Source organism: Sardina pilchardus, chromosome 4 (assembly GCF_963854185.1).
Source record: "Sardina pilchardus chromosome 4, fSarPil1.1, whole genome shotgun sequence".
In the NCBI taxonomy this organism is placed as follows: domain Eukaryota; kingdom Metazoa; phylum Chordata; class Actinopteri; order Clupeiformes; family Clupeidae; genus Sardina; species Sardina pilchardus.
This window is the reverse complement of record NC_084997.1, coordinates 40,239,649-40,258,763: the sequence shown is the minus strand read 5'-3', so window position 1 is coordinate 40,258,763 and position 19,115 is coordinate 40,239,649. Positions and strand designations below refer to the sequence as shown.

The window sequence follows — 19,115 nt, the reverse complement described above, 5'->3', positions numbered from 1 at the left end:
GTACCAAGGTGCAGCCTACTGTAGCCTACTGTAACTGAGCAGACATGTGGTGTACCAAGGTGCAGCCCACTGTCACTGAACAGAGATGGTGTAGCCTGCTGTTACTGAGCAGAGGTGTGGTGTACCAAGGTGTAGCCTACTGAACAGGCTACCAAATGTTCATGACCCTTCATCAATGTCTTACGTCTATAAAGTATAATGCCATTATCTTTATCAGGGTGAAAAGATGTAAAAGCTTAGTGTGGGAGGTGAACCTCAGAACATCCACAAGTATGCCTCCAACACAATGCCATTCTACAACCACACACGTCAAGCTAAAGAAACCGTGGACCCAGTCGTGGCGCGACTGGCTGGGGCACCTGCATCGCACGCCGGCGACCCGGGTTCGATTCCCGCCCCGTGGTCCTTTCCGGATCCCACCCCTACTCTCTCTCCCACTCGTTTCCTGTCACCCTACACTGTCCTGTCTGATTAAAGGCATAAAAGCCCAAAAAATATCTTTAAAAAAAAAAATAAAAAAAAAGAAACCGTATGGAAGAAATGTATTTCAATTAATCACAAAATGTGCCTGATATGTCACTAGACACAATAAATCGTGCTCATTTCAAATACTTATATCACCGACAACAGTAGTCCGGCCAGGATATCGCCATTTAAAAGTGAAGTTGCAGCCCTCAACTGATGTTGATGTTGTCATGTTTTGTTTTGATCTGATGCGCCGCCCTACACTTATCTACTAATCACGAAGCCCTCCACCTACAGTATCTACTAATCACGAAGCCCTCCACCATTGTGACAAAGTCCAAAGTAAAACAAGGATTTGTATAGGAGATGCCTTTGAAGGAGACGGCTGAAAACGGACGTCAATGTATTTCACAAAACCTAGATAAGGGATTAAGACAGGATTGTTTGGTTATCCTGAGGGGTATTTCACAAAACCTAGATAAGGGATTAACCCGGGATTGTTTGGTTATCCTGGATGTATTTACCAGTGATTTCACAAAAGAGATGGCACATAAGTTGCCATGGGAATTTATTCTGTGCAACTAGCCTGGTACCGACCAGGCTAACAGCCAAGCTAAGCTAATTCTAATGGTTATTGCATTATCTGATTGGTTCAGCTAACTGTCATTCAAATCAGACCTCCATGCAATTTGTAAGCTGTATTCCAATATATTATTTGCTACTTGCATTTACTTGCAAAACACAACAGAATGTCTGCCCAATACCATACCTTAAATTATGGTGGCCTTATAATTAATAACATACTCGTTGTTGTTCTTGTACTTGTTTGTTTCTTTTTTTGACAGACCTTTGATAAATAGCCTGCTGTAGTAGTTGATTGGAAGTGGAGGGGACATTTTTCAAAAGTGTTTTTATTTAATTTATTTTTTTTATTTGATAGGGACAGTGCTCATTAATCAGTTGATTCATATCAACTAATTCGGTTTTGAGACAAAATGAAGATTTGTATAGTCATACTTTGTGCATCTTTGCGGTGGCAAGCGCTTTCTTACTGACGTTGCGTGCAGAGACAAGGACGCTCTCACATGTGGGTGCATACGTAAATTTGCATTCAGTCGGTCTGTCACCCCTACTCCCGCTATGTTACAAAAATAGTCCCCACTCAAAAAAGTGAAACTTTACTTCTTGTCAGTCTTTATCAAAACCAGACCAAACATCTCCATGTTTTCCCTACAGTAACACGAGTAGTCACACGACCAAGTATGATAAGACAAGTGTTATTCCGCCACACAATATAGTTATCCCTCTTACCTGCTTAGAAATGCACCACGTTTTATTTTGTCTCACCATACTTGGTCATGTGACTACTCGTGTAACTGTATTTTAATAGGGAAAACATGGACGTGTTTGGTCGCTTCTAACTCTAATGAATGAACTGGGCTAGCTGAGTGCTATCAAAGTAGCGCCACGCGCCAGAGACAGTGAGTGCACGTATTGAAACGTGTACAGTATGTATCAACTCGTCTTAGTTAAGGGAATAACAGTTTAATATGAAAAAATGGTGAAGTGTTCCTTTAAGACATCCAAGATAAATGATAATGCCAGGTTTGACAAAGGTAAGTGTTCCTTTAATTCTGCTTTTGTGAAATACCCCTCTGAACAGGTAAGATTCATCTGTTTGGCTAACTTACTTGTACTTAATGTAAATGGACATTTCAAATAATCATGACAGTCCAACAAAGTTATGCATGTTTGTGCAAAGCAATGTTATGTTAGCGCATATGGAGGAGGGGAGTCATTGAATTGAAAAGGTATAGTTTGGGAAATTGGCAATGCATTATCAGAGCCCGTTTCTCTGCCACTATGCTGAGACACTGAAGAAAACAACATTAGCACTAGCCATGGGAAGCTCCTCAGCAGCCAAGCTGGCAACCTCAAGTCAACGCTCTTCAGTAATTTGGAAGTGATTGCAGTAGGCCTACCAGTTTTGGCCAAAATCTTACATACGATTCCTTTAATACTTTTTAAGTTGTATAATTTTCAGAATTTTTTCAGAACCAGTGAATATGTAAATCAATGCTTGGTGACACTGTTGGAATAAAAAGGTTTTGACCTTTATGAGCAATTTAAGAAAGTCTTTGAACCACAGGACCAGACATGAACCAGAGAAGAGCTAAACATGAGGAAAAAGTCCACCGAAAGAGTTGAGTGGAAGAACATAAAGGCTACAAAGTAACGTTATGCGGTTACATTCAGTTTATAGGCTACAAGTAGCCTAACCAATAATGTTCACATCCCAAATGAAAAACTATCATTATTCAAAATGTGAAAATATGGATTTATGACTCAAGGACTCAACTGATAGCCTAGCCTACTTTGCAACAGCAATTCATGACAGATATCGTAACAGAATTATGACTTATGAATGTTAGATAGCTAGGCATCTTTGGACCGCATAGCCTGTTAGTCTGGCCTGCAACACAAGTTCAGGATGGGATGTAATGTCATGGCGTTCAATGACAGGATGAAGACTGAAGAGTTTTCAACACTCGTGAATTCACCTACATCAACATTTTCCCTATTTCCCTAATCCCAAACGTAGGCTATTATTTCAACAACATTTCCCCTTATCTCAACCCTGGACGTCGTAGGCCTGTACCTTTTGTAAACCTGAAGGCTAAGCACTGCAGGAAGCCTTTGCAGGCACGGAGCGTATAGCTTAGCCTCTTACAGTTCTACTTAAACCGCACACTTCCGGGAGGCACTTCTCCGTCTGGACGCGATGTCAGACGAGCCGAGAAAGCTCGTTCACAACGAATCGTCGGGGGGCATTCTCCTAGAGTAACCTTTGGCCGGATTCGTCTCAGTCCCGACGAGGAAACATGATCTGTTCAGGCAGCTGTTTTTCTTAACGGCACTTGGACTTTAAGTTGGAGACGTCGCCGCCATACAGTTTAATGCATGGACGGTTTCGCAAGCTCGCCGGTCACAAATCAGCAGTTATCAAAGTTGCTGTTTCACAACCGCAAGAGTCCGAAGGATAACTCAGGCCACGTGAGGAGCTGACGTACATGACCACTACGGGAGCTCGGGAGAGTTCAGTCGGTTCACCCCTCGAGCCAGCCCAGAGTGAGCGCTGCCGTTCCCCGGAGTTCACAGCCTGTTCAGCTCGCGGCTGAGACGTTTTCCCGGTGCCTCGTCTTCCGTCGTTTTCGGTCAGAATGGAGTGTCGCGTGCTGTCCGTGCAGAGTCACGTGGTGCGCGGTTACGTGGGGAATAAGTCTGCGTGCTTCCCGTTACAGGTAAGTCTGAGCACGAGACGACCGGCATGAGTGCAATTGGTCTGTTAGAATGTAGAATGTAGCGCATGTGTTTCTGTGTGTGCAGGTGCTCGGCTTTGAAGTAGACTCCATCAACTCCGTCCAGTTCTCCAATCACACAGGTAGGCTGACACACACACACACACACACACACACACACACACACACACACTCACACTCAGGTGGGGCAGCAACCTCATGTGGTCTTGACGTGCTGGATGTGTTGTGTAGAGTTATGTGTGTTGGAGCATGTTGTGTTGCTTTAGTGCAGGCTGTGCTGAGTTAATGCTTATGAGTGTGTGTGTGTGTGTGTGTGTGTGTGTGTGTGTGTGTGTGTGTGTGTGAGAGTGTGTGTGAGAGAGAGTGTGTGTGTGTGTGTGTGTGTGTGTGTGTGTGTGTGTGTGTGTGTGTGGCTATGTGTGTGTATGTGTGTGTGTGTTGGGCATTCAGTAGGCCTGGTGTGTGAATGAAGGGTCTGAGTTGCATAACACACACACACAGGGGGGTGCTGAGTTTTGTAAGAACAGCTTTGTTTTCCTACCCTGTTTCCCAGACACCCTGCTAGCCCCCCCCCCCCCACACACACACACACTTAACTAAATACTCTCTCTCTCTCTCTCTCTCTCTCTCTCTCTCTCTCTCTCTCTCTCTCTCTCTCTCTCTCTCCCTCTCCCCTACTGTCCCCCCAATACCCCCACCACACACACAAACTAACACACAAACACTCTCTGTCTCTCTCCCTTCTCCCTCTAACACTAACGCAGCCTCACACTTCTTTAAGTTGAGGCCCGGTTATGGCAGACTTTGGGGTCATAGGGCCCACTACACGTACCTCCACCCCACCCCCATCAAATCATCTTTATGATTATCATGATCACAATTATTATTATGCTAGCATTACAGCATTACAGCTTTACAGCAGTTTGTGAACAATTTGTGAAGTTTATGAAAACTATGTACATGCGCACATGTCCTATGCACATCAGAGGTCTGCTTTACTAGTGTAAGATATAATTACATTTACTAGTGTAAGATATAATTACAATAGTCCATTGCTTTTGCATGGTTGCGTGAGAGAGCTCAACAGTGTTTTTTGCCCCCAACGGCACCTTCCAGGCAGCCCAGCCTAAAAGGCACTACTACCTTTACCCTATTCCTAACCCTAACCCCCTCAACCCTCATCCTACCCCTAAACTGAGGGGAGTAGAGCCTTGAAGGCAGCGCTGCCTGGAAGGCACCATTGAGGGCAAATAATACCAAAGACCGCATGAGAGATACTTCTGAAAACAACAGCAATTATATGGGTGCTATTGTTTTGGGATGTTTCCCTCATGCAAGCATCATACTCTGGTAGGCAAATGGAGAAAAAATGTATATGGTTTATAATGAAATTTCATTTGAATGCCTAAATGTAAGGATTCAGGAAACACGCCACCAACCTATCTATGGTAAAGGGCCGTGCAGATAGGCGGAAATCTGGAGATCTTTAAATGAAAGACTGGGCTACAATCTTCTGTTCTGACCATGTTATATTCAAATTTGACTAAACAATACTCAATGCTAAACAATGTATTGTACAGTCTCTGCTCTGATTGTATGGAAGTTGCGAGAATCCACGTTGTTCTATTCAATGTTGTTAAATAATTAAATAGCCTTCCGACAGGTTGAAGCGGAGCTTTGGCACCAACGTTATGTAGTTTCAGTTTCTGTCACGCAAACGTGCACACGCATGCATTCAATGAGTGTTCATACCACCACTTAATTGTATGGCGCTATGTTTAATCACATTAAATTAGCAAGCATTTCCTCCTGATTGCAGAAACGTTTGCTTTCTTTTTCTGTCGGTCCGTGGTTGCTTGATCAATTGCGCAACAAATGATCAGGTGGAGCACCGGGCCTAATTTCACTCCATGCCTCGCGGACCAGCAGTCTCCACGTTGCGCTGCCCATAGTTTGAGAAACGCTGCACTAACGTGTGTTTTTCATTGTGTGCATTGAGCAGTTTCTTAAAATACGGAAGAGCGTTCCGTATCAGTTCAATACGAAAGAAGACTTTTATAAACGTTATAGAAGTTTTATAATGAAACTTGAAGAAAAAAATACAGAGGACATGACCTCGGTGTCCTCAATGGTAGTTACGGCCATGCACACACACACTCTCCCTTTTTCCTTCACATACATACACACACACACACACATTCTCTCTCTGTCTCTCCCTCACTCTCTCTCTCGCTGTCACACACACTCGCACTCACACACACACACTCACACACACACACACTCACACACACACACACACACACACTCACACACACACACACACACACACACACTCACACACACACACACACACACACACACACACACACACACTCAGGATAGCACACTCACACACACACACACACACACACACACACAAACTCACACACACACACACACACACACACACACACACACACACACACTCAGGATAGCACACTCAACATGGGATCCACCACGTGGAAGCATTTGGCTTTAATTGGTATGGTATGATTTCTTTCTTAGCACAAAAGCACCAACACTCCACATCCTCCATACCTTCACACCCCCCCCCCCCCCACACACACACACACACACCCCTGACACACATTGGGGCTTTATTTTTCTTCATTGTAACAAAACATATTGTTGAACTGCAAGTGACATTTCTCTCTTCAACATTTGTCAATGGCACGGCATCGAAAAAGTAAATACTGACTGGACACTATACTATGTGTTGTGCTGCAAGGGATGTAGCTATTGTCAATGGCGTAATAAATGATGTAGCTGCTGTATTGGGCAGCCGTGGTGTACTGGTTAGCGCATTGGGCTTGTAACCGGAGGGTTGCCGGTTCGATCCCCGACCAGTCCACCACGGCTGAAGTGCCCTTGAGCAAGGCACTTAACCCCTCACTGCTCCCCGAGCGCCGCTGGTTGGGCAGGCAGCTCACTGCTCTGGGTTGTGTGATTCACCTCACTGTGTGTTCACTGTGTGCTGTGTGTTCACTAATTCGGTTAAATTGGGTTAAATGCAGAGAACTGAATTTCCCTCACGGGATCAAAAAAGTATATATTTTATATTCTATTCTATTCTATTCTATTCTAAATGGCGTAATAAAGGGACGTAGCTGCTGTATTGTAAATGGCTGTAATAAAGGGATGTAGCTGCTGTATTGTAAATGGCGTAATTAAGGGATGTGAGATGTAGCTGCTGTATTGTAAATGGCGTAATAAAGGGATGTGATGTAGCTGCTGTATTGTAAATGGCGTAATAAAGGGATGTGAGATGTAGCTGCTGTATTGTAAATGGCGTAATAAAGGGATGTGATGTAGCTGCTGTATTGTAAATGGCGTAATAAAGGGATGTGAGATGTAGCTGCTGTATTGTAAATGGCGTAATAAAGGGATGTGAGATGTAGCTGCTGTATTGTAAATGGCGTAATAAAGGGATGTAGCTGCTGTATTGTAAATGGCGTAATAAAGGGATGTAGCTGCTGTATTGTAAATGGCGTAATTAAGGGATGTGTGATGTAGCTGCTGTATTGTAAATGGCGTAATAAAGGGATGTGTGATGTAGCTGCTGTATTGTAAATGGCGTAATAAAGGGATGTGAGATGTAGCTGCTGTATTGTAAATGGCGTAATAAAGGGATGTGAGATGTAGCTGCTGTATTGTAAATGGCGTAATAAAGGGATGTAGCTGCTGTATTGTAAATGGCGTAATAAAGGGATGTAGCTGCTGTATTGTAAATGGCGTAATAAAGGGATGTAGCTGCTGTATTGTAAATGGCGTAATAAAGGGATGTAGCTGCTGTATTGTAAATGGTGTAATAAAGGGATGTAGCTGCTGTATTGTAAATGGCGTAATAAAGGGATGTGAGATGTAGCTGCTGTATTGTAAATGGCGTAATAAAGGGATGTGAGATGTAGCTGCTGTATTGTAAATGGCGTAATAAAGGGATGTAGCTGCTGTATTGTAAATGGCGTAATAAAGGGATGTGTGATGTAGCTGCTGTATTGTAAATGGCGTAATGAAGGGATGTAGCTGCTGTATTGTAAATGGCGTAATAAAGGGATGTAGCTGCTGTATTGTAAATGGCGTAATAAAGGGATGTAGCTGCTGTATTGTAAATGGCGTAATAAAGGGATGTGAGATGTAGCTGCTGTATTGTAAATGGCGTAATAAAGGGATGTGAGATGTAGCTGCTGTATTGTAAATGGCGTAATAAAGGGATGTAGCTGCTGTATTGCAAATGGCGTAATAAAGGGATGTGTGATGTAGCTGCTGTATTGTAAATGGCGTAATAAAGGGATGTGAGATGTAGCTGCTGTATTGTAAATGGCGTAATAAAGGGATGTAGCTGCTGTATTGTAAATGGCGTAATAAAGGGATGTGAGATGTAGCTGCTGTATTGTAAATGGTGTAATAAAGGGATGTAGCTGCTGTATTGTAAATGGCGTAATTAAGGGATGTGAGATGTAGCTGCTGTATTGTAAATGGCGTAATAAAGGGATGTGAGATGTAGCTGCTGTATTGTAAATGGCGTAATAAAGGGATGTGTGATGTAGCTGCTGTATTGTAAATGGCGTAATAAAGGGATGTAGCTGCTGTATTGTAAATGGCGTAATAAAGGGATGTGAGATGTAGCTGCTGTATTGTAAATGGCGTAATAAAGGGATGTAGCTGCTGTATTGTAAATGGCGTAATAAAGGGATGTAGCTGCTGTATTGTAAATGGCGTAATAACGGGACATGTGATGTAGCTGCTGTATTGTAAATGGCGTAATAAAGGGATGTGAGATGTAGCTGCTGTATTGTAAATGGCGTAATAAAGGGATGTAGCTGCTGTATTGTAAATGGCGTAATAAAGGGATGTAGCTGCTGTATTGTAAATGGTGTAATAAAGGGATGTAGCTGCTGTATTGTAAATGGCGTAATAAAGGGATGTGAGATGTAGCTGCTGTATTGTAAATGGCGTAATAAAGGGATGTAGCTGCTGTATTGTAAATGGCGTAATAAAGGGATGTGAGATGTAGCTGCTGTATTGTAAATGGCGTAATAAAGGGATGTAGCTGCTGTATTGTAAATGGCGTAATAAAGGGATGTAGCTGCTGTATTGTAAATGGCGTAATAAAGGGATGTGAGATGTAGCTGCTGTATTGTAAATGGCGTAATAAAGGGATGTAGCTGCTGTATTGTAAATGGCGTAATAAAGGGATGTGAGATGTAGCTGCTGTATTGTAAATGGCCTAATAAAGGGATGTAGCTGCTGTATTGTAAATGGCGTAATAAACGGATGTGAGATGTAGCTGCTGTATTGTAAATGGCGTAATAAAGGGATGTGTGATGTAGCTGCTGTATTGTAAATGGCGTAATAAAGGGATGTGAGATGTAGCTGCTGTATTGTAAATGGCCTAATAAAGGGATGTAGCTGCTGTATTGTAAATGGCGTAATAAACGGATGTGAGATGTAGCTGCTGTATTGTAAATGGCGTAATAAAGGGATGTAGCTGCTGTATTGTAAATGGCGTAATAAAGGGATGTAGCTGCTGTATTGTAAATGGCGTAATAAAGGGATGTAGCTGCTGTATTGTAAATGGCGTAATAAAGGGATGTGAGATGTAGCTGCTGTATTGTAAATGGCGTAATAAAGGGATGTGAGATGTAGCTGCTGTATTGTAAATGGCGTAATAAAGGGATGTAGCTGCTGTATTGTAAATGGCGTAATAAAGGGATGTAGCTGCTGTATTGTAAATGGTGTAATAAAGGGATGTGAGATGTAGCTGCTGTATTGTAAATGGCGTAATAAAGGGATGTGAGATGTAGCTGCTGTATTGTAAATGGCGTAATAAAGGGATGTGAGATGTAGCTGCTGTATTGTAAATGGCGTAATAAAGGGATGTAGCTGCTGTATTGTAAATGGCGTAATAAAGGGATGTGAGATGTAGCTGCTGTATTGTAAATGGCGTAATAAAGGGATGTAGCTGCTGTATTGTAAATGGCGTAATAAAGGGATGTAGCTGCTGTATTGTAAATGGTGTAATAAAGGGATGTGAGATGTAGCTGCTGTATTGTAAATGGCGTAATAAAGGGATGTGAGATGTAGCTGCTGTATTGTAAATGGCGTAATAAAGGGATGTGAGATGTAGCTGCTGTATTGTAAATGGCGTAATAAAGGGATGTAGCTGCTGTATTGTAAATGGCGTAATAAAGGGATGTGAGATGTAGCTGCTGTATTGTAAATGGCGTAATAAAGGGATGTAGCTGCTGTATTGTAAATGGCGTAATAAAGGGATGTAGCTGCTGTATTGTAAATGGCGTAATAAAGGGATGTGTGATGTAGCTGCTGTATTGTAAATGGCGTAATAAAGGGATGTAGCTGCTGTATTGTAAATGGCGTAATAAAGGGATGTAGCTGCTGTATTGTAAATGGCGTAATAAAGGGATGTGAGATGTAGCTGCTGTATTGTAAATGGCGTAATAAAGGGATGTAGCTGCTGTATTGTAAATGGCGTAATAAAGGGATGTGTGATGTAGCTGCTGTATTGTAAATGGCGTAATAAAGGGATGTAGCTGCTGTATTGTAAATGGCGTAATAAAGGGATGTGTGATGTAGCTGCTGTATTGTAAATGGCGTAATAAAGGGATGTAGCTGCTGTATTGTAAATGGCGTAATAAGGGGATGTAGCTGCTGTATTGTAAATGGCGTAATAAAGGGATGTAGCTGCTGTATTGTAAATGGCGTAATAAAGGGATGTAGCTGCTGTATTGTAAATGGCGTAATAAAGGGATGTGTGATGTAGCTGCTGTATTGTAAATGGCGTAATAAAGGGATGTGAGATGTAGCTGCTGTATTGTAAATGGCGTAATAAAGGGATGTGTGATGTAGCTGCTGTATTGTAAATGGCGTAATAAAGGGATGTAGCTGCTGTATTGTAAATGGCGTAATAAAGGGATGTAGCTGCTGTATTGTAAATGGCGTAATAAAGGGATGTAGCTGCTGTATTGTAAATGGCGTAATAAAGGGATGTGAGATGTAGCTGCTGTATTGTAAATGGCGTAATAAAGGGATGTAGCTGCTGTATTGTAAATGGCGTAATAAAGGGATGTGAGATGTAGCTGCTGTATTGTAAATGGCGTAATAAAGGGATGTGAGATGTAGCTGCTGTATTGTAAATGGCGTAATAAAGGGATGTGTGATGTAGCTGCTGTATTGTAAATGGCGTAATAAAGGGATGTAGCTGCTGTATTGTAAATGGCGTAATAAAGGGATGTAGCTGCTGTATTGTAAATGGCGTAATAAAGGGATGTAGCTGCTGTATTGTAAATGGCGTAATAAAGGGATGTAGCTGCTGTATTGCAAATGGCGTAATAAAGGGATGTAGCTGCTGTATTGTAAATGGCGTAATAAAGGGATGTGAGATGTAGCTGCTGTATTGTAAATGGCGTAATAAAGGGATGTGAGATGTAGCTGCTGTATTGTAAATGGCGTAATAAAGGGATGTGAGATGTAGCTGCTGTATTGTAAATGGCGTAATAAAGGGATGTGAGATGTAGCTGCTGTATTGTAAATGGCGTAATAAAGGGATGTAGCTGCTGTATTGTAAATGGCGTAATTAAGGGATGTAGCTGCTGTATTGTAAATGGCGTAATAAAGGGATGTAGCTGCTGTATTGTAAATGGCGTAATAAAGGGATGTGAGAAGTAGCTTCTGTATTGTAAATGGCGTAATAAAGGGATGTGAGATGTAGCTGCTGTATTGTAAATGGCGTAATAAAGGGATGTAGCTGCTGTATTGTAAATGGCGTAATAAAGGGATGTGAGATGTAGCTGCTGTATTGTAAATGGCGTAATAAAGGGATGTAGCTGCTGTATTGTAAATGGCGTAATAAAGGGATGTGTGATGTAGCTGCTGTATTGTAAATGGCGTAATAAAGGGATGTAGCTGCTGTATTGTAAATGGCGTAATAAACGGATGTGAGATGTAGCTGCTGTATTGTAAATGGCGTAATAAAGGGATGTAGCTGCTGTATTGTAAATGGCGTAATAAAGGGATGTGAGATGTAGCTGCTGTATTGTAAATGGCGTAATAAAGGGATGTAGCTGCTGTATTGTAAATGGCGTAATAAAGGGATGTAGCTGCTGTATTGTAAATGGCGTAATAAAGGGATGTAGCTGCTGTATTGTAAATGGCGTAATAAAGGGATGTGTGATGTAGCTGCTGTATTGTAAATGGCGTAATAAAGGGATGTAGCTGCTGTATTGTAAATGGCGTAATAAAGGGATGTAGCTGCTGTATTGTAAATGGCGTTATAAAGGGACGTAGCTGCTGTATTGTAAATGGCGTTATAAAGGGATGTGAGATGTAGCTGCTGTATTGTAAATGGCGTAATAAAGGGATGTGAGATGTAGCTGCTGTATTGTAAATGGCGTAATAAAGGGATGTGAGATGTAGCTGCTGTATTGTAAATGGCGTAATAAAGGGATGTGAGATGTGGCTGCTGTATTGTAAATGGCGTAATAAAGGGATGTGAGATGTAGCTGCTGTATTGTAAATGGTGTAATAAAGGGATGTGAGATGTAGCTGCTGTATTGTAAATGGCGTAATAAAGGGATGTGAGATGTAGCTGCTGTATTGTAAATGGCGTAATAAAGGGATGTAGCTGCTGTATTGTAAATGGCGTAATAAAGGGATGTAGCTGCTGTATTGTAAATGGCGTAATAAAGGGATGTAGCTGCTGTATTGTAAATGGCGTAATAAAGGGATGTGAGATGTAGCTGCTGTATTGTAAATGGCGTAATAAAGGGATGTGAGATGTAGCTGCTGTATTGTAAATGGCGTAATAAAGGGATGTAGCTGCTGTATTGTAAATGGCGTAATAAGGGGATGTAGCTGCTGTATTGTAAATGGCGTAATAAAGGGATGTAGCTGCTGTATTGTAAATTGCGTAATAAAGGGATGTAGCTGCTGTATTGTAAATGGCGTAATAAAGGGATGTAGCTGCTGTATTGTAAATTGCGTAATAAAGGGATGTGATGTAGCTGCTGTATTGTAAATGGCGTAATAAAGGGATGTGTGATGTAGCTGCTGTATTGTAAATGGTGTAATAAAGGGATGTAGCTGCTGTATTGTAAATGGCGTAATAAAGGGATGTGAGATGTAGCTGCTGTATTGTAAATGGCGTAATAAAGGGATGTAGCTGCTGTATTGTAAATGGCGTAATAACGGGACATGTGATGTAGCTGCTGTATTGTAAATGGCGTAATAAAGGGATGTGAGATGTAGCTGCTGTATTGTAAATGGCGTAATAAAGGGATGTGAGATGTAGCTGCTGTATTGTAAATGGCGTAATAAAGGGATGTGAGATGTAGCTGCTGTATTGTAAATGGCTTAATAAAGGGATGTGAGATGTAGCTGCTGTATTGTAAATGGCGTAATAAAGGGATGTGAGATGTAGCTGCTGTATTGTAAATGGCTTAATAAAGGGATGTGAGATGTAGCTGCTGTATTGTAAATGGCGTAATAAAAGGATGTGAGATGTAGCTGCTGTATTGTAAATGGCTTAATAAAGGGATGTGAGATGTAGCTGCTGTATTGTAAATGGCGTAATAAAGGGATGTAGCTGCTGTATTGTAAATGGCGTAATAAAGGGATGTAGCTGCTGTATTGTAAATGGCGTAATAAAGGGATGTAGCTGCTGTATTGTAAATGGCGTAATAAAGGGATGTAGCTGCTGTATTGTAAATGGCGTAATAACGGGACATGTGATGTAGCTGCTGTATTGTAAATGGCGTAATAAAGGGATGTAGCTGCTGTATTGCAAATGGCGTAATAAAGGGATGTGAGATGTAGCTGCTGTATTGTAAATGGCGTAATAAAGGGATGTAGCTGCTGTATTGTAAATGGCGTAATAAAGGGATGTGAGATGTAGCTGCTGTATTGTAAATGGCGTAATAAAGGGATGTGTGATGTAGCTGCTGTATTGTAAATGGCGTAATAAAGGGATGTAGCTGCTGTATTGTAAATGGCGTAATAAAGGGATGTAGCTGCTGTATTGTAAATGGCGTAATAAAGGGATGTAGCTGCTGTATTGCAAATGGCGTAATAAAGGGATGTGAGATGTAGCTGCTGTATTGTAAATGGCGTAATAAAGGGATGTGTGATGTAGCTGCTGTATTGTAAATGGCGTAATAAAGGGATGTAGCTGCTGTATTGCAAATGGCGTAATAAAGGGATGTGTGATGTAGCTGCTGTATTGTAAATGGCGTAATAAAGGGATGTAGCTGCTGTATTGTAAATGGCGTAATAAAGGGATGTAGCTGCTGTATTGTAAATGGCGTAATAAAGGGATGTAGCTGCTGTATTGCAAATGGCGTAATAAAGGGACATGTGAGATGTAGCTGCTGTATTGTAAATGGCGTAATAAAGGGATGTAGCTGCTGTATTGTAAATGGCGTAATAAAGGGATGTGAGATGTAGCTGCTGTATTGTCAATGGCGTAATAAAGGGATGTGAGATGTAGCTGCTGTATTGTAAATGGCGTAATAAAGGGATGTAGCTGCTGTATTGTAAATGGCGTAATAAAGGGATGTGAGATGTAGCTGCTGTATTGTAAATGGCGTAATAAAGGGATGTAGCTGCTGTATTGTAAATGGCGTAATAAAGGGATGTGAGATGTAGCTGCTGTATTGTAAATGGTGTAATTAAGGGATGTAGCTGCTGTATTGTAAATGGCGTAATAAAGGGATGTGAGATGTAGCTGCTGTATTGTAAATGGCGTAATAAAGGGATGTGGGATGTAGCTGCTGTATTGTAAATGGCGTAATAAAGGGATGTAGCTGCTGTATTGTAAATGGCGTAATAAACGGATGTGAGATGTAGCTGCTGTATTGTAAATGGCGTAATAAAGGGATGTAGCTGCTGTATTGTAAATGGCGTAATAAAGGGATGTGTGATGTAGCTGCTGTATTGTAAATGGCGTAATAAAGGGATGTAGCTGCTGTATTGTAAATGGCGTAATAAAGGGATGTAGCTGCTGTATTGTAAATGGTGTAATAAAGGGATGTAGCTGCTGTATTGTAAATGGCGTAATAAAGGGATGTGGGATGTAGCTGCTGTATTGTAAATGGCGTAATAAAGGGATGTGAGATGTAGCTGCTGTATTGTAAATGGCGTAATAAAGGGATGTAGCTGCTGTATTGTAAATGGCGTAATAAAGGGATGTGTGATGTAGCTGCTGTATTGTAAATGGCGTAATAAAGGGATGTAGCTGCTGTATTGTAAATGGCGTAATAAAGGGATGTAGCTGCTGTATTGTAAATGGCGTAATAAAGGGATGTAGCTGCTGTATTGTAAATGGCGTAATAAAGGGACGTGAGATGTAGCTGCTGTATTGTAAATGGCGTAATAAACGGATGTGAGATGTAGCTGCTGTATTGTAAATGGCGTAATAAAGGGATGTAGCTGCTGTATTGTAAATGGTGTAATAAAGGGATGTAGCTGCTGTATTGTAAATGGCGTAAGAAAGGGATGTGAGATGTAGCTGCTGTATTGTAAATGGCGTAATAAAGGGATGTAGCTGCTGTATTGTAAATGGCGTAATAAAGGGATGTAGCTGCTGTATTGTAAATGGCGTAATAAAGGGATGTAGCTGCTGTATTGTAAATGGCGTAATAAAGGGATGTAGCTGCTGTATTGTAAATGGCGTAATAAAGGGATGTAGCTGCTGTATTGTAAATGGCGTAATAAAGGGATGTAGCTGCTGTATTGTAAATGGCGTAATAAAGGGATGTGGGATGTAGCTGCTGTATTGTAAATGGCGTAATAAAGGGATGTGAGATGTAGCTGCTGTATTGTAAATGGCGTAATAAAGGGATGTGTGATGTAGCTGCTGTATTGTAAATGGCGTAATAAAGGGATGTGTGATGTAGCTGCTGTATTGTAAATGGCGTAATAAAGGGATGTGAGATGTAGCTGCTGTATTGTAAATGGCGTAATAAAGGGATGTAGCTGCTGTATTGTAAATGGCGTAATAAAGGGATGTGAGATGTAGCTGCTGTATTGTAAATGGCGTAATAAAGGGATGTAGCTGCTGTATTGTAAATGGCGTAATAAAGGGATGTAGCTGCTGTATTGTAAATGGCGTAATAAAGGGATGTGTGATGTAGCTGCTGTATTGTAAATGGCGTAATAAAGGGATGTAGCTGCTGTATTGTAAATGGCGTAAGAAAGGGATGTGAGATGTAGCTGCTGTATTGTAAATGGCGTAATAAAGGGATGTAGCTGCTGTATTGTAAATGGCGTAATAAGGGGATGTAGCTGCTGTATTGTAAATGGCGTAATAAAGGGATGTGAGATGTAGCTGCTGTATTGTAAATGGCGTAATAAAGGGATGTAGCTGCTGTATTGTAAATTGCGTAATAAAGGGATGTGATGTAGCTGCTGTATTGTAAATGGCGTAATAAAGGGATGTGTGATGTAGCTGCTGTATTGTAAATGGTGTAATAAAGGGATGTAGCTGCTGTATTGTAAATGGCGTAATAAAGGGATGTAGCTGCTGTATTGTAAATGGCGTAATAACGGGACATGTGATGTAGCTGCTGTATTGTAAATGGCGTAATAAAGGGATGTGTGATGTAGCTGCTGTATTGTAAATGGCGTAATAAAGGGATGTAGCTGCTGTATTGTAAATGGCGTAATAAAGGGATGTAGCTGCTGTATTGTAAATGGCGTAATAAAGGGATGTAGCTGCTGTATTGTAAATGGCGTAATAAAGGGATGTGAGATGTAGCTGCTGTATTGTAAATGGCGTAATAAAGGGACGTAGCTGCTGTATTGTAAATGGCGTAATAAAGGGATGTAGCTGCTGTATTGTAAATGGCGTAATAAGGGGATGTAGCTGCTGTATTGTAAATGGCGTAATAAAGGGATGTAGCTGCTGTATTGTAAATGGCGTAATAACGGGACATGTGATGTAGCTGCTGTATTGCAAATGGCGTAATAAAGGGATGTGAGATGTAGCTGCTGTATTGTAAATGGCGTAATAAAGGGATGTGAGATGTAGCTGCTGTATTGTAAATGGCGTAATAAAGGGATGTAGCTGCTGTATTGTAAACGGCGTAATAAAGGGATGTGAGATGTAGCTGCTGTATTGTAAATGGCGTAATAAAGGGATGTGAGATGTAGCTGCTGTATTGTAAATGGCGTAATAAAGGGATGTGTGATGTAGCTGCTGTATTGTAAATGGCGTAATAAAGGGATGTAGCTGCTGTATTGTAAATGGCGTAATAAAGGGACGTAGCTGCTGTATTGTAAATGGCGTAATAAAGGGACATGTGAGATGTAGCTGCTGTATTGTAAATGGCGTAATAAAGGGATGTAGCTGCTGTATTGTAAATGGCGTAATAAAGGGATGTAGCTGCTGTATTGTAAATGGCGTAATAAACGGATGTGAGATGTAGCTGCTGTATTGTAAATGGCGTAATAAAGGGATGTAGCTGCTGTATTGTAAATGGCGTAATAAAGGGATGTGAGATGTAGCTGCTGTATTGTAAATGGCGTAATAAAGGGATGTGAGATGTAGCTGCTGTATTGTAAATGGCGTAATAAAGGGATGTGTGATGTAGCTGCTGTATTGTAAATGGCGTAATAAAGGGATGTGTGATGTAGCTGCTGTATTGTAAATGGCGTAATAAAGGGATGTGAGATGTAGCTGCTGTATTGTCAATGGCGTAATAAAGGGACGTAGCTGCTGTATTGTAAATGGCGTAATAAAGGGATGTGAGATGTAGCTGCTGTATTGTAAATGGCGTAATAAAGGGATGTAGCTGCTGTATTGTAAATGGCGTAATAAAGGGATGTAGCTGCTGTATTGTAAATGGCGTAATAAAGGGATGTGAGATGTAGCTGCTGTATTGTAAATGGCGTAATAAAGGGATGTGGGATGTAGCTGCTGTATTGTAAATGGCGTAATAAAGGGATGTAGCTGCTGTATTGTAAATGGCGTAATAAAGGGATGTAGCTGCTGTATTGTAAATGGCGTAATAAACGGATGTGAGATGTAGCTGCTGTATTGTAAATGGCGTAATAAAGGGATGTAGCTGCTGTATTGTAAATGGCGTAATAAAGGGATGTGTGATGTAGCTGCTGTATTGTAAATGGCGTAATAAAGGGATGTAGCTGCTGTATTGTAAATGGCGTAATAAAGGGATGTAGCTGCTGTATTGTAAATGGCGTAATAAAGGGATGTAGCTGCTGTATTGTAAATGGCGTAATAAAGGGATGTGAGATGTAGCTGCTGTATTGTAAATGGCGTAATAAAGGGATGTAGCTGCTGTATTGTAAATGGCGTAATAAAGGGATGTAGCTGCTGTATTGTAAATGGCGTAATAAAGGGATGTAGCTGCTGTATTGTAAATGGTGTAATAAAGGGATGTAGCTGCTGTATTGTAAATGGCGTAATAAAGGGATGTGAGATGTAGCTGCTGTATTGTAAATGGCGTAATAAAGGGATGTGAGATGTAGCTGCTGTATTGTAAATGGCGTAATAAAGGGATGTAGCTGCTGTATTGTAAATGGCGTAATAAAGGGATGTAGCTGCTGTATTGTAAATGGCGTAATAAAGGGATGTAGCTGCTGTATTGTAAATGGCGTAATTAAGGGATGTGTGATGTAGCTGCTGTATTGTAAATGGCGTAATAAAGGGATGTAGCTGCTGTATTGTAAATGGTGTAATAAAGGGATGTAGCTGCTGTATTGTAAATGGCGTAAGAAAGGGATGTGAGATGTAGCTGCTGTATTGTAAATGGCGTAATAAAGGGATGTAGCTGCTGTATTGTAAATGGCGTAATAAAGGGATGTGTGATGTAGCTGCTGTATTGTAAATGGCGTAATAAAGGGATGTGAGATGTAGCTGCTGTATTGTAAATGGCGTAATAAAGGGATGTAGCTGCTGTATTGTAAATGGCGTAATAAAGGGATGTAGCTGCTGTATTGTAAATGGCGTAATAAAGGGATGTAGCTGCTGTATTGTAAATGGCGTAATTAAGGGATGTGTGATGTAGCTGCTGTATTGTAAATGGCGTAATAAAGGGATGTGAGATGTAGCTGCTGTATTGTAAATGGCGTAATAAAGGGATGTAGCTGCTGTATTGTAAATGGCGTAATAAAGGGATGTAGCTGCTGTATTGTAAATGGCGTAATAAAGGGATGTGAGATGTAGCTGCTGTATTGTAAATGGCGTAATAAAGGGATGTGAGATGTAGCTGCTGTATTGTAAATGGCGTAATAAAGGGATGTGAGATGTAGCTGCTG

At 41.1% G+C, this 19,115-nt stretch overlaps 1 protein-coding gene across 1 annotated transcript in view; it reads left to right on the top strand.

Moving 5' to 3' along the window:
- Positions 1–3,221: 3,221 nt before the first annotated feature.
- Positions 3,222–19,115, top strand: part of pdxka (pyridoxal (pyridoxine, vitamin B6) kinase a) — a 56,092-nt gene continuing 40,198 nt past the window's right edge. The window contains exons 1-2 of the mRNA XM_062535477.1: positions 3,222–3,767; positions 3,853–3,907. Of these exons, the coding sequence (XP_062391461.1) occupies positions 3,687–3,767; positions 3,853–3,907 (136 nt within the window). The 5' untranslated portion in view covers positions 3,222–3,686. The remainder of the gene's footprint in view (positions 3,768–3,852; positions 3,908–19,115) is intronic.